This window comes from Penicillium oxalicum, chromosome I, assembly GCF_001723175.1.
Source record: "Penicillium oxalicum strain HP7-1 chromosome I, whole genome shotgun sequence".
In the NCBI taxonomy this organism is placed as follows: Eukaryota; Fungi; Ascomycota; class Eurotiomycetes; order Eurotiales; family Aspergillaceae; genus Penicillium; species Penicillium oxalicum.
This window is the reverse complement of record NC_064650.1, coordinates 1,281,164-1,294,515: the sequence shown is the minus strand read 5'-3', so window position 1 is coordinate 1,294,515 and position 13,352 is coordinate 1,281,164. Positions and strand designations below refer to the sequence as shown.

General features: G+C 51.7%; 6 protein-coding genes across 6 annotated transcripts; 4 read left to right on the top strand and 2 right to left on the bottom strand.

Moving 5' to 3' along the window:
* Positions 1-251: 251 nt before the first annotated feature.
* On the top strand, positions 252-4,715 carry POX_a00436 (uncharacterized protein; the record flags this gene model as incomplete). The annotated part of the gene is made up of 2 exons (XM_050109378.1): positions 252-308; positions 366-4,715. The coding sequence occupies 2 exons, from the start codon at positions 252-254 to the stop codon at positions 4,713-4,715; spliced, it is 4,407 nt and encodes a 1,468-aa protein (XP_049973146.1).
* A 1,270-nt stretch (positions 4,716-5,985) lies between these two features.
* On the bottom strand, positions 5,986-6,804 carry POX_a00435 (54S ribosomal protein L27; the record flags this gene model as incomplete). Its single annotated transcript, XM_050109377.1, has 1 exon — positions 5,986-6,804. The coding sequence occupies one exon, from the start codon at positions 6,802-6,804 to the stop codon at positions 5,986-5,988; it is 819 nt and encodes a 272-aa protein (XP_049973145.1).
* Positions 6,805-7,076: 272 nt separating this feature from the next.
* Positions 7,077-7,471, top strand: POX_a00434 (Long chronological lifespan protein 2; the record flags this gene model as incomplete). Its single annotated transcript, XM_050109376.1, has 2 exons — positions 7,077-7,203; positions 7,278-7,471. The coding sequence occupies 2 exons, from the start codon at positions 7,077-7,079 to the stop codon at positions 7,469-7,471; spliced, it is 321 nt and encodes a 106-aa protein (XP_049973144.1).
* Positions 7,472-8,237: 766 nt separating this feature from the next.
* Positions 8,238-10,006, top strand: POX_a00433 (uncharacterized protein; the record flags this gene model as incomplete). The annotated part of the gene is made up of 3 exons (XM_050109375.1): positions 8,238-8,590; positions 8,650-8,821; positions 8,882-10,006. 3 exons carry the CDS (start codon positions 8,238-8,240, stop codon positions 10,004-10,006), a joined length of 1,650 nt encoding a protein of 549 aa, XP_049973143.1.
* Positions 10,007-10,586: 580 nt separating this feature from the next.
* On the top strand, positions 10,587-11,170 carry POX_a00432 (Ubiquitin-conjugating enzyme; the record flags this gene model as incomplete). Its single annotated transcript, XM_050109374.1, has 3 exons — positions 10,587-10,725; positions 10,776-10,835; positions 10,917-11,170. The coding sequence occupies 3 exons, from the start codon at positions 10,587-10,589 to the stop codon at positions 11,168-11,170; spliced, it is 453 nt and encodes a 150-aa protein (XP_049973142.1).
* Positions 11,171-11,475: 305 nt separating this feature from the next.
* On the bottom strand, positions 11,476-13,080 carry POX_a00431 (uncharacterized protein; the record flags this gene model as incomplete). Its single annotated transcript, XM_050109373.1, has 7 exons — positions 11,476-11,943; positions 12,017-12,088; positions 12,174-12,254; positions 12,318-12,401; positions 12,473-12,581; positions 12,662-12,728; positions 12,801-13,080. The coding sequence occupies 7 exons, from the start codon at positions 13,078-13,080 to the stop codon at positions 11,476-11,478; spliced, it is 1,161 nt and encodes a 386-aa protein (XP_049973141.1).
* Between the last annotated feature and the right edge of the window lie 272 nt (positions 13,081-13,352).

The following is a 13,352-nucleotide window of genomic DNA, read 5'->3' as shown; positions in this document are numbered from 1 at the left end:
AGCATCATTTGCGGGCGCGGCCCGGGCCCTTCTATGGATGCGCTATCCCTAATTAGGCTAAATTAGTGAGCAATGACCGCACGTGATTGACGCGTCTCGTGTCCGGTAATCGTGTTCTACAGTACAGTATCCAGGTTGACAAACGTTGACTTCCAAGTAAGACCAGTCATTTTCTATTTCATTTCAAATTTGCTCAAACGATAACAGTCATAACGAGGCATACGTGTTAAGGTGTCGCTTCTGGCGATCAAATGGAGACGCAGGACAGCCTTGATATTGCCAAGCTACAACGCGTCGCGTTGGGATTAGTATGTCACGACCTGCGGCTCGGCAGGCTCTCATTGGACTGATCTTGACATCTTCAGGAGCCCGAACTACCCCGATCATTCTCTTCTGACCCAGCGGACATTGCTGTTGCTTCATCAGGGCGATCCGATCCTGTCCATCTTCACTCTTCCCACATTTTCCCTCGTGACGTGTCGCCGTCTTCAATCGACCCACTAAACCCAACCAATTCCGTCGCCAAAAGATCTTCTTCCTTGTCACAACCTCGGCGAAATGCGTCGCAACTTATAAAAAGCTATCACAGAGCGGCAGCCGGAAAAGAGACATTCGTGAAACAGGCAAGAGTTTCAGGCAAAATGGATTCCCCGGAGGCTGCGCCCGGGGACACGCAAGTCGTGTCACAGTCCGTCTACGATAGCATTATCCGACAGAATGGAGAATCGATATGTCATCGAGTCTCTCAAACCGGCGCCGATGAAGCAACTCTTCGAACCCTGTACGAGGGAGACAGCGGGCATATCGACCTATTATCACAATTTGATACTACTCGGCGAGATATTATGACGTCTCCAGAACAGGATGAGGACAGCAACTTCGATGATACTGCCTCTTCTCCGACGGCATACAACCCCGACTTCTTCCCCGAATCTCAGCGATTTCTATCGAGAACTCCTGGCACCGCAGTGAAGACACATCGAACGCCGAGCACATCTTCACGAACTCCCACACTTCCACGAAATCCGTTGGCCGGAGAAATTCCGTCAAGTGGGGGAATGTTGGCCCTGAGCCAGATATTTAAAGCGACACAGGCCCCATCGTCGCCTTTGGTACATACGGAGCAACTGGAGCTGATATCCGACCGTCCTTCCCCGAATCTTCCCATTCAGCATCGTCGAATCACTAATGCCGTGTCCTCGCCACTGACCGAGCGACCGATTCGGTTTTCTCGAGAGTCTTCAGAGCCCAATCTGCATTATATCTCGCTCAAGGATTCACAGTCTAGGCGTGATAAGTCCCTGGGAGAAAGGCTCACTCGTTCAGCAGATAACATGCAGACAAGCGACGAGCTTGACCATGAATTCTACAAAGAGCCTGCCTTTGTCGAGAATGCACGACGCATGCGCCGAATCGACGAGGAAACTGCTGCCCAATTTGCAGCTCTAAAAGCTCCTTCCAGATCCACTAGCCGGTCGGATACATCGCCAATGCATCCAGCGACTGATCTTCCGGAGGATGTTGCTGTCGAGGAGGCTGGGAGCGAAGAAGAGACAGAGCAAGAGGAAGATCTTGGTCCGCAAGTTCCCCAATCGCAAGACACGATGCTTTCCCAGGAAGAAGACAAGGAAAATTACCATGGACCACCGCTTCATATGGATGCCACAAACACTGCACACGACCGCCTTTCCCAGGTTCTTGCAACCGATGGCCACGAAAGTATGGCTAATCATATCGGCCCTAATCCAATTCATGATTCTGCATCCATAGCTGTGCCCGTGAATGATCACCACTCTGGCCGTTCGTCGCAGGTGATGGTCCAAAATTCTCAGCAGACTCCATACCAGTCACCTAAGCCTGATGATGAAACATCAGCGGTCCCTTACGCACTCACCGAGGTAAATGACGCGAATGCCATGTCCGGTGTTGAGCACGACTCCCCTCTTCATGCCCGTGTCCATTCCTCACCTCCTACACCTCGCCCTGGGTCGACTGCTTTCCTCGAGGACAGCTCCAATTCGGCCATACAAGCACCACGGGAGCCAGTCGCCTCTTTCTACGGAACCAGGCAGATTGACTCCAACCAGACCTTGGACCGGGAAGCTCCAACCTCCGCGAACAATGGGAGGGAAATGGGCATGGAACCGAAATCTTCGTCGCTACCCTCACAGGTGACACAGACACCTGTGCACTTGCGTCCACAGATCAGTGATATAACCCGTATCACTAGCGTTCCCGAGACCAGCCCTAATCAAAATCGGCCAGGTGAATGGGAAGCTGGATCGAATGGCCATGCTATCAGTAACGAAGATGATGATCTTCCTCCAATGTTCCGAGCTGAAAGCGCGAGCCAACGCTCGCGACCTCGGCCATCTTATACTCAATCTTCGCCCATCAAGCAACTGCAAGCGCAAGAGGCACCGTCCCAAATTTTGTCAAGTCCCAGCGGACGACAGCGGCGAGCATTAACGGCCATAGCGGCCAGTGATTCCCCTCAAATCGACGCTAAGTTAGACTGGGGTCTCGACTTTTTCACTACCGAGGATGCGGAATTCAACGCCTTGATCGATGGTTCACCCTCGCGTCCGAGAAAGAGACGTCGAATTCAGTTGGGCCAAAGCATCAGGCCTTTGAACATGACCCTTCCCTCCACTCCGCGCACTTATCCAGCGAAGAGTGCTGTCCCAAGCCAAGTACAACCAAGGGTTGAAAAGCCCCCACCAAGTTCACAAGAGATGCTAGCTGTTCAGGTCCCCGCCACCACAATTGAGCAACAACCGGGTTACGTATCACGCCTTGTCTCTCGGCCAAGCTCGCGATCTACTTCACGGGCGGTTTCGCGATCTCGCTCAAGACCGGCAAATCGGTCCGCTTCACGAGCTAATTCACGAGCGCCATCAAGACCTGCTTCAAGGGCTCGTTCCCGGGCTCCATCTCGGGCCCCATCCCGGCCACCCTCTCGCAGAAATGGGTCCGTGTGGGATATTGAAAGTCCGGAGCAAAGCGCTCGACGAAGATCTAGGTCTAGAATTACCCGGCTTGCTGCATCCCCAGATCCACCACCTCAGCGGATTCCTGTGAAATTCCCTGACGAGGTGTCACCCGTCAAGCAAGTCGTCCCACGCAGGCAGCAGGTCCTGTCGTCTGACATTACCGACGTTGAGTCGCCGATAAATATGCCCTTGCAACCTAGAAGCAGAATTTCGGAAAGCCCTTCAACAATACCACAGCTGCAGAGGGTCATGGCAGCGATCGAGAATGATATAACGGGACTCGCTGCCCCAAATCAAGTCATTGCTGTATGGCAAGGACAAAAACGCGCTTACTACCCAGGAACATGTTTTGGGGCTCCTTCTGGAGTGACTCAGGGTAAGTTTTTGGTGCAATTCGACGGCAGTGCTCCAGTGGAGGTGGTAAAAGGTGCTGTGAAGCGGTTTGACCTAAGCATCGGTGATGAGGTGAAGGTCGACATGCCAAATTTCCCCAAGGTCGCGCATGTTATCCGAGGATTTGGTGATCAGCTCACTCGGGAAGAGATTCTACGCTCTGCAGCGACGGGGCTCTATCCACAGACGGATGTCCACGGTCACAGCACTTTGATTCTGGCATCGAAGCAACGCAAGACCTTGCCGCAAGGTGGAGTCATTCCGCCGGAGACTTTGACCAAGGTGCCAATCTCGCGGATCTATCTGGATAACATTTTGTGGAACCGATTGAAGGACCGAGAGTCCTTACATTTTCCAGAGCATATCTTGCAAGAAACGACCTTTCGTGCCTCGTCGTTGCTTTCTTCCTTGCCACTTTCGCCAAACACTCGCTCCGTACGCAACCTGCCGGACACTTCTCCTCTCTTTGCGAACATGGCTTTTGCAATTTCATATAAAGACGACGAAGTCTCGAAGAATCGGGTTACAAGGTTGATTCGAGAGCATGGCGGGCTTTTGTTGAATGAAGGATTTACGGAACTGTTTGACCCGACCTGTCCCGAGACTCCCAAGAAGAACAGCGACCAGCGTGGAGCGAGCAAAGCCAGTGGACTTTGTCTCACCCAGGACGCCGTGGAGCTTGGCTTCACGTGTCTGATTGCTGACACCCATTCTCGACGTGAAAAGTACATGCAAGCGTTAGCGCTTAACATTCCGTGTCTCTCTGGGCGATGGGTAGAGGACTGTATCACAAAAGGCCGAGTCCTCGACTGGGACACCTACCTCTTGCCAGCTGGCGAATCTCAGTATCTCAACGGAGCAACGAGATCTCGAGTGATGGCCCCAATTCCGCCTCTGGAGGCCCGTCTCTCGGACACCATCGCTTCACGGCCCCGATTGCTCGAAGGGAAATCAGTGCTGGTGGTGATGGGGCGCAGTACGGCAGAGGGACGACGCAAGGCCTACGTTTTTCTCACATTTGCCTTGGGTGCGTCTCGGGTAGAGCAAGTCTCAGATCTCGACACCGCTAAAAAGATGGTTGAATTCAAGCCTGATAGCACCCCGGCCCCCTTGAGTTGGGACTTTGTCTACGTGGATGACGCAGACCAAACCACTGCCAAATCTATGTTCTCTGACACCTCGAGTTCGAGTGTATCACGAGGAAGAAAGCGAAGACGATCGACCATGCTTGCAGGAAGACCTACGCTGGCTTCCTTACTCGGTCCCAAGGTCGTCAGCAGTGAATTTATCTGCCAAAGCTTGATTTTGGGTCAAATTTTCGAAGATTGAGGAACGCGTCCATCTCATATCCATATTATATACATTTATCGGCTCGAACATAGCTTCCTGTCCCTGCCCCAGTCCAATTTGATATCTCAGCTATGACATTCTCGGGTAGCTGCTTGGTTGTTGCTGTGTTATTAGATTGTCCAATACAATTTCTCTATAGGATCCCGTGGCTTTTTACCTACTTGCATGGTAGATACTGCATGAAAACTGTTAAAATAACCCCTATGTAGGTTGTCATCTATCAACTGCAGAGTTATGGCCCATCTTAATAGAACTTCATTTCCCAGATCTTGCGTAGAGCGAAGTAATTGTTTAAGCCTCTACCTATGGCCCTCCAAGTTTCCATTGAACACTTCTGGTCCGCGCTAGCACATCCCAATTGTTCCTGCCCCGAATAGGTCCGTCGCCATCCCAAATGGTGTCTCATCTGGCATTTAGGGGCCAGACAATATCTCCAGGATACCGCCAGTTCACCCTCAACCAGTCCGGTCTCGCCTTTGAAATCCCATTCCCCAGTGCAAGTGATGTGTTCTTCCTATCAGACACGGTTGACGAAACGTGACAACCTCGAAGTATGCATGTCCCAGGCCTGCTGAGCTACTTGTGTAAAGAATCCTACATCAATCATGACCATTCAAGGTGCGATCCCGTAATTGAAGGGTTTTCAGCCTGAAAGCTTCTCATCACCGGGTTCCGCTGCACCCGCGTCGTACCGCAATGCTTCAAAGCAGCAAGGTATCAATGTCTGGACGAGGAGCATCGCTGTCGGTGATTTACCGCCTGAATGGTCCATGGAATAAACTGGCCGGGTGCCTTGAATTGTTAGCACCTGCCCTGAAGCGTATCCAGGTTTAAGGGCTTCATTCACTCGCATGACGATGGTCGAAAACGATGACCATCGAAAATTGTCATCTTTTGAAAGACTCTTTGCCTTTGGACACGGGAGATCAAACTTGATCGTAATTGGACCCAGATGCGAGCCGCCCACGCATTGGACGGCCAAGTCGTCCCTCAGCACGATCCCATGATAGAATAGAGTGAACCATGGGGCGTCTGTCTCAGAGCAATAAAGACTCATGCCAAACTCATGGCGGCAGTAAATCTAGATTGGAATGCAGTGGTGTCACATACATATTGAGAAATATTGTAAATAATACTCTTTCTATTGTACAATTGAAGAGAAGAGCAAAACGCATTTCCCCGGAATCGCTTGGTAAAAAAAAACATCAACAACAATCAAAGTCATGGCTTATAACGACATGCTGCAACCTTATTTGGCCTTCTTTGAAGACTTCTTCTTGCCCTTCAGACTCTTCATCTGGGCGGCCCGCTCAGCACGCGCCTGTCGCTTCCTCCACGCAAGCCATCGGTCCTTGCGATTGTATGAGGGAGCGATGATGCCAGCCTTCTCGGCAGCACGACCAATCACCCAGTTGGCTTCGCGATACATGTACCCAGGTCGCAACTGGGGGCCAGAATCCGCCTTGACAGCCTCGACACTGCCCACCTGGGTGCCGCTCTCGTCGATGGAAGCGACCAAGTCAGATTGGAATTCGACAGGCTCGGCTCGGGGAATCGTGGTCATGTTCAACTTGCGTCGACTGGGCGCGTTTCGGGGATGTGGAAGCTTTCCGTCCTTTTCAAAGACCACACCAATGTATCGACGATCGGGGTGACGTTCCGGGTCCAAGTAGTATCGAACGTAGCCGGCCTGAGTCGCGTAGATTGTGTGATCCCGACCCATAGCGCAGTTATCGCCGGGGAACCATAACGATCCTCGTTGGCGGAAGATGATACATCCGGGGACGACATATTCACCACCCGTGCGCTTGGCACCAAGACGCTTTCCAGCGGGATCACGAGAGTGTCGATTGGCTGTTCCTTGAGAAGCGTGCGAGGCGAAACGAACTTGTGAGAATGGGAGGAGGGTACGCGGAATGGCGGGTGTTGTCTTCGGGATCGAGACCGGCGCCGTGAAGGAGCGCGGGAAGATGGACTGCGGACGGGTGGCAGTCGAATATGATCGGACGGATGGGACAATGGCTCGCTCCAGCGCCCTCATGGGCGCTAGAAGTCTGGGCTGCAACATTGTTGTTTATTTTTTGGCAATTGACGGCCAAGTCACGATGCGGAGATGAAAGCTACAAGGGGAACTTTTTCTCGGAGGTGCAGGGCTTGGCGTCACGTGCCTGTGCCGTAAGCTGGCATCATCTAAATAATGGCCAACGAGATACATAACTCCAATGTGAACGAGAGTCCATTCGTTTTTCTCATTTTCGCATTGCATGAATACAGCTGGAAAATAAAAAAATGATGCGCAACTTCATTTCGAGTCTCTGGTCCCTCCTATTGCTGGCCACCATGGCTCAAGCTCAGTTTCAATTCTTCGAACAAATGTTCGGCGGCGGGCAGCAACATCCAGGTCATCGCCAGGGCTCTCAGAATGTCCCGAGTGATAGCGGTCGCTATCAGCAAATGTGGGCACAAGGTAAGCACTGACAGCTAGTCGTTGCAGGATTTCTTTTTCTGAGACAGCGCACTGATGTTCTGAACCATGTACAGCGCAATGCAGCAACTACCTCTGCCCTGGCACACTCGCCTGCGTGGCCGTCCCTCATCATTGCCCATGCGCCCACCCCGATGTCGAAGAGAAAGTTGAGTTGGGCGAAGGGAGCGCAATCTGCGTCTCCAGGGGTGGATTTAAAGCCGGCGAGGCGACTCGAAAGATTGAGCTGGCTCGCAAGGGTCTCCTCTAATGTTTCAGACGCATGGTGTCCGTCCAGCTACGCCGAGTCCCTACACGATGTATATACATAAGCCTGCATTCCTGCTTCGCCGTTCTCCAAAAATCTGGCAGTGTCTTGGGCTCAGCGTCAGGCTTTACTTCATCGAGCTTTTTTCTTCTGGCTTATTTGTCGTTGAGTACTTTCAAGTACTCCTCCATTCCACATGGAATCAGGAAGATCCTCAAAAAGGGTTAGTAGTTGGGCTCAATTTCGCATATGACTGCTGCGTGTGATGTGCGTTCGGTCTCCAGTCGGAGCTCCAGGAAAGCATAGGAATATGGGCACTGTAATTAGTGCCCGGTGATTACATATGTGCTTTCGGAAAAGTCCCGTATGTCTCTAGAGTTATTGGTAGACCTGAGGTATTGGGGCTACAGCCTTCAACTTGCCGCATGCATCGGGACCGTATTTGGCACGCCAGATCTCCTTCGAGTAGTGATCGAGTATTTCCAAGACCAAAGAATTTTGAGAGGGTAGTTTCGACCACAGCTATAGCCAGTCAGTTCAGATGTGCTTTCCGATCGCTCAAAATGATGGCTCCCACACAAGAGGAGGCTGAGAGGCACGAAGGCGCATGTGAAGATCCGGCGGATTAAATCCGGTTAACCCCGCCCGCGGGCGATCCTCCGTCATGATACCAAGCTTAATTATCCTTTTTGTCACTTTTTTTTTCCCTTCCGGACTACCGTGTCTGTCGCCATCAATATTTCACAAAATACCGGGCCAAACATCCATCATGTTGAGCAGAAGGCTCTGGTGCCCTTTGCAGGGAGGAGGCCTGCAACGCAGACCACTGTCGTCCCTGCGCGGTAGAGGTTCTCGTCTCGGCCCCCGTAAGAATGCGGGTTGGTCGAGACAGGTTCCGCAGCCGCGAAAAGCAGATGAAAAGGCATCGATCGGGATACCGACGCAAGAGAGCATTGACACGATGGCAAGCAATTATGATCCAGCGCAGAATACGTTGCTGTCTCCGGTGCATCTACCCGAAGATCCAAATGGGGTATTGAAAGAGAACCACCCGGCGACAAACATCTTGGCCAACTCGGGGCTGGTCGTGCAGCGACAGCTGGAGATGTTAAATTTCATGATGTACGTTGAAATTCATCATGTTTCCATCAGATTGTGCTCTTCTGACATGCTCTGTGCAGTGGATTCGAACAAGCGAACAAATACGTCATCATGGATGCCGGAGGAGCACATGTCGGATACATGGCGGAGCAAGAAAAAGGCATGGCAAACACAATGGCACGGCAGTGGTTCCGTACGCATCGGAGCTTTGTCACTCATGTCTTTGACAGGCAAATGAATGAGGTTCTCCGAGTAAGTTGTCCTCCCCGCAATGGGTCGTTCCGTTTACTGAGGGGAGAAAAACACATACAGTTCCATCGCCCATTCTCCTGGATCAATTCTCGCATCAAAGTCTACGATCCTCTAGGTCAAGGGTCCAGCTTCTCCAATTCTTCCGCTTCATCCTCTACAGCCTCTCCTGTGGCCATCCAACCCATCTTCCCGCCACCAAGTGACGCTCGCGTGTCTCCGCTAGACTTTGCCCAGATGCGAGTGATCGGTGAGGCCCAGCAGCAGTGGGCGCCTCTGCGACGGAAATACAATCTATTCACTTTTCATCCATCCCCCAACGTTGACACAGATATGGGTACCTACAAATTCCCCCTGGCGGAATCAGGACTATCGCAACAGCAGCAGTTGCAGGTTGCTCAGGGTTCACCCGACGGCCAAGGCGAGTTTAATCAATTTGCCTATGTGAATGAACCGTTTCTTTCGTGGGACTTTTCACTTTTAAGCGCCGAGAATCGAATGATTGGATCTGTGAACCGAAATTTTGCCGGATTCGCTCGAGAAATCTTCACAGATACCGGAATGTATGCTCTACGCATGGATGCCGCGGGACAAGGCAGTGAGACCTCGGCGGGACAGGCTCATCATACTCCTGGGATGACGCTTGATCAGCGAGCAGTGATGCTCGCGACTGCGGTCAGCATTGACTTTGACTACTTTAGTCGGCATAGTGGGTCGGGTGGGTTTGGCTTCATGCCTCTCTGGTTCCCTGGATTTGGAGGAGAGGCGGCGGCTGGGGGCGCAGCCGCCGGGGAAGCGGCAGGCGCAGCCGGTGGTGCCGCAGCTGGTGGTGCCGCGGCAGGCGAGGCAGGTGCACTTGGCGAGGTTGCCTCTGGTGCACTGGGTCGAGGGGCGGGTGTTGCTGGTGATGTCGCAGCTGGCGTTGCAGGTGCTGGCGCCATGGCTGGATACGACGCGATGCATCGGGGCATGTCTGGAGGGCAAGCTCCCGAGTCGCCCGCATCCTCTGCCCCTGGTCAGGCTAATGTGCCACCATCCGACCAGCAAATGTCAGAACAACCCAGCCGGCCTGAAGACATCTGGGCAGAAGAATCTCCTCAACATCCCTGGGGTGAAGATGAATTCCAGGATCCCTGGGGAAATGACGGATCGGACGAAGGTGGTGGGGACGACTTTGACTGGTTCTAATTGATAGAGCCACCATTGATGTGTATAATATAATATTACCAAAACGATACCTTCCCACACAAATGACATCGCTATCTCATGTACAATAATCATCTCCATTCAGGAGACCTCTTGGGGCCAATTTGTTTCTGGGCCAGTTTATACGCTGTACAGAGCCTTCTTGTTGGGTGGATGTGCACGTGCGAGGGAAGAGCTTCATTACGTCGGGATTGGGCTTGTGGGGCACCACGTCGAGTCCATTTAGCTGAAGATCTTCCACCCCCGCGGTTTTCCCGTCTTATCTCATCTTTTCAACCTCTTGCGGCAGTCTATGCCCTCAATTTGAATCTCTCTGCACCGACTGATTACTCTCTCGATCACAGTGGTTGTTGTCAGTTCCTGCGAACCCGCTTCCACTCTGTCATTTGGCTTCCCCGCATTGTATCCTCGTGAGCCAACAACTGAAAGAAGTGCGCGGAAACATCCCGAGTTGCCACCCATCGACACGCCCCATCAACCTTATCGTGACACAGCCCAATTCCAGCTCTTGACCGTCTCATCAATAACCTCTCCGCTCCTCTCCTCCCTTCGATCAGTGATCATGGCCACCTCAGTTGCCCAGAAGCGCCTCATCCATGAATACAAGAACCTTTCGACCAACCCGCCCGAGGGTATTATGGCTGGCCCAGTTTCTGAAGATGACTTGTTCTACTGGGAAGCTCTGATTGAGGGGCCTGGTGGTACCCCTTTGAAGGAGGAGTATTCGCAGCTGAGCTGAAGTTCCCGAGAGACTACCCTCTGAGCCCTCCTACTATGAAGTTTATCGGTGGTGGAGTGTGGCACCCAAATGGTAAGTTCTGCAGTCCTTTGAGACACCAGGTATTTAGACGGGAGTTGAGATTTGCTAATGATTTCTTGGGATTTTTTTCAGTGTATCCGAATGGTACCGTGTGCATCTCCATCCTTCACCCACCCGGTGATGATCCGAATCACTACGAACATGCATCTGAACGTTGGTCCCCCATCCAGAGTGTGGAGAAGATTCTCATTTCAGTCATGAGTATGCTTGCGGAACCGAATGATGAAAGCCCTGCCAATGTCGAGGCTGCTAAAATGTGGCGCGAGCATCGCAGTGAATATGAGCAAAAGGTGCGGGATGAGGTGCGCAAGGGTCTGGGCCTTTGAGACGGGCTTGCTTGGACATTCTTTATGCGAAAAATAGGGATTATGCTTTGATGTATGGTGTCCGGTCATCATGCTTTTTTTTTGAAGAGGTTGCATGGCTTATGTGGAAGATTGCGTTTGAGACGTGCGCAGCTTCGGTGTATATGTAGCGTTCTCGTGGACAAACAATGTATCGTGTCATTCAGGAGATGGTTTTTCTAAGTTGCTGTCAAGCTGACTGACATCGGTAGAAGCCGACATGGGCAGTCACCAGAACGAGTAACATGTGAACACTACAGATAACAGGCTGATCTGGAAAGGTGGAGTCACGCTTGACGAAACAACTTACGATCAATCCAAGCCTCAAGACCACCATTTTGATCATATAACATCTCAATCTCCGACTTGACGTTCAACAATAACATGCGCTGTAATTCAGCCACCCATTCCCGCTCTGGCCCGTCACTTGCCCACACTGGGTTGTTACGAAGCATGGCGAGAATCTTTCTCCGGTCACTGGCCGTCAGAGAGAGGATTTGACCAGCACCAGGAGATTCAGACACCAGGATTGCATCGGCAACCCTAATACCCAGCCACGCTAGACCCGGAAGACTCAATTTGGCATTCTCGTGAAGATGTGCCATGGACCCATACTTGTACGTGGACATAATGGCCATCCCATGCGGATCGCCGTCCACCAAGGCATAAAAACGTGGCGGCCGCTCGTATTTTCTGGAAATGAGATAGAGTCGATGCGCAAACTCGCGCGTACTAATATCTGGATAGCCTTTGCCCTGTTTGAGCGTCAATGTGTGAGCAACGTCTTGGTAGTCGGAAACGCGTTCTGGGAGGACTATCTCTGCTTACTGTCAACAATATTCCATCGCCTGAAATCGCTCGATTAGGGTAATTGCTTCGGGCCAGCCGGTGGAAGACTGCCTATGATTAATCAGAGGTTATTGGACTCGTCTCTTCCCCCCACCACTCTTTGGGAGGAATCAATAACGCGGGGCCAGAGGCATACCTCCTTCTCGATTATGAAGATCCATCGAGCCCTCTCAATCTCGATGACATCGGAATCTTGCACCCGAGGGATTGTCGTGTCCTAGCCGGTGTCAGATCGACGACTTGTCTAGAACCCCCCAGGATCAAAAAAGATGTGCCTTACTTCGCCGCTATTCGCATCCACAATGATAGTACCCTCACGCTCGAGTCTGAAGCGTCCGGCGACGAGACCTTTACTGGCTGCTTCCTAGCTTGATATTAGTGCTTACAGGCAACTTTGAACCAAATAATACGTCGCGGAATCGCATATTGACTCACAACATTCAAGAATGTCCTGTCCACACCAATTGTGAAAGCGAGATCGTCGATTATAGTGTTGACGGTCTGCTGCGACTTGAAATATGCCGGGTCGATATAGTAAATATCCCTGGCAGCAGCAGCTTAGCTACCATTGGGTCTATACGCCTGTATTGAGAAATACCAGGGATCAGCACTGGCCCTGCTTACCTCTTCGAGACCAATTGGCCCGTGTGAAGTATCTCATCAATAATGGACAATATCCGGAGAATCACGGCTACGGAGGAGGAAAGATGAGCTTATTTCTGGAGGAGATCCAGAGGTGGCAGGAATGCAACTTTGTTCTTACTGAACTTCCACGATTCAAAGGCTGTTCTTCCGGGCCATGAATAGGAGAGACAGGTGTCAGCGTGGATACTCGACTCAAGGGCTCCGGTCTTTGGATTGATTGTGCATCGTGTTTGGCCGGATCTGCGACGGAGGGTAATCGATGGTCTTCCTTCAGATGGGCAGAGAGAGAGTTGGTCAAGTAGATCAACGAGGACGTTGTCAATGAACCTGCGCACGAGATTCTGGCTTTCGTCCGGGGTGAGGCCATCTGAGGGCAATCGAACAAGCGGCAGAGACATATTTGATATCGAGGAACATGAGCTAGTCTCAATCACGCATCAGACTTTACTGACAAGTTGGCTGTCACCTGAAGACGTGATGGAGAAACGTGACTACTGGAAACGTGACCTCGAGACTGACCTAGTATGTTGCTACTGCTGCTCTATTCTACAGCCTCACTGGACGAATAGAGGATGAGCATGCCGGCCCTAGGTGTGAGGCTCCTCTACATGTATGAACTACCATCAATTGACGATCAATAGTACGACAGTGCCTGAGCACCCGCATAGTT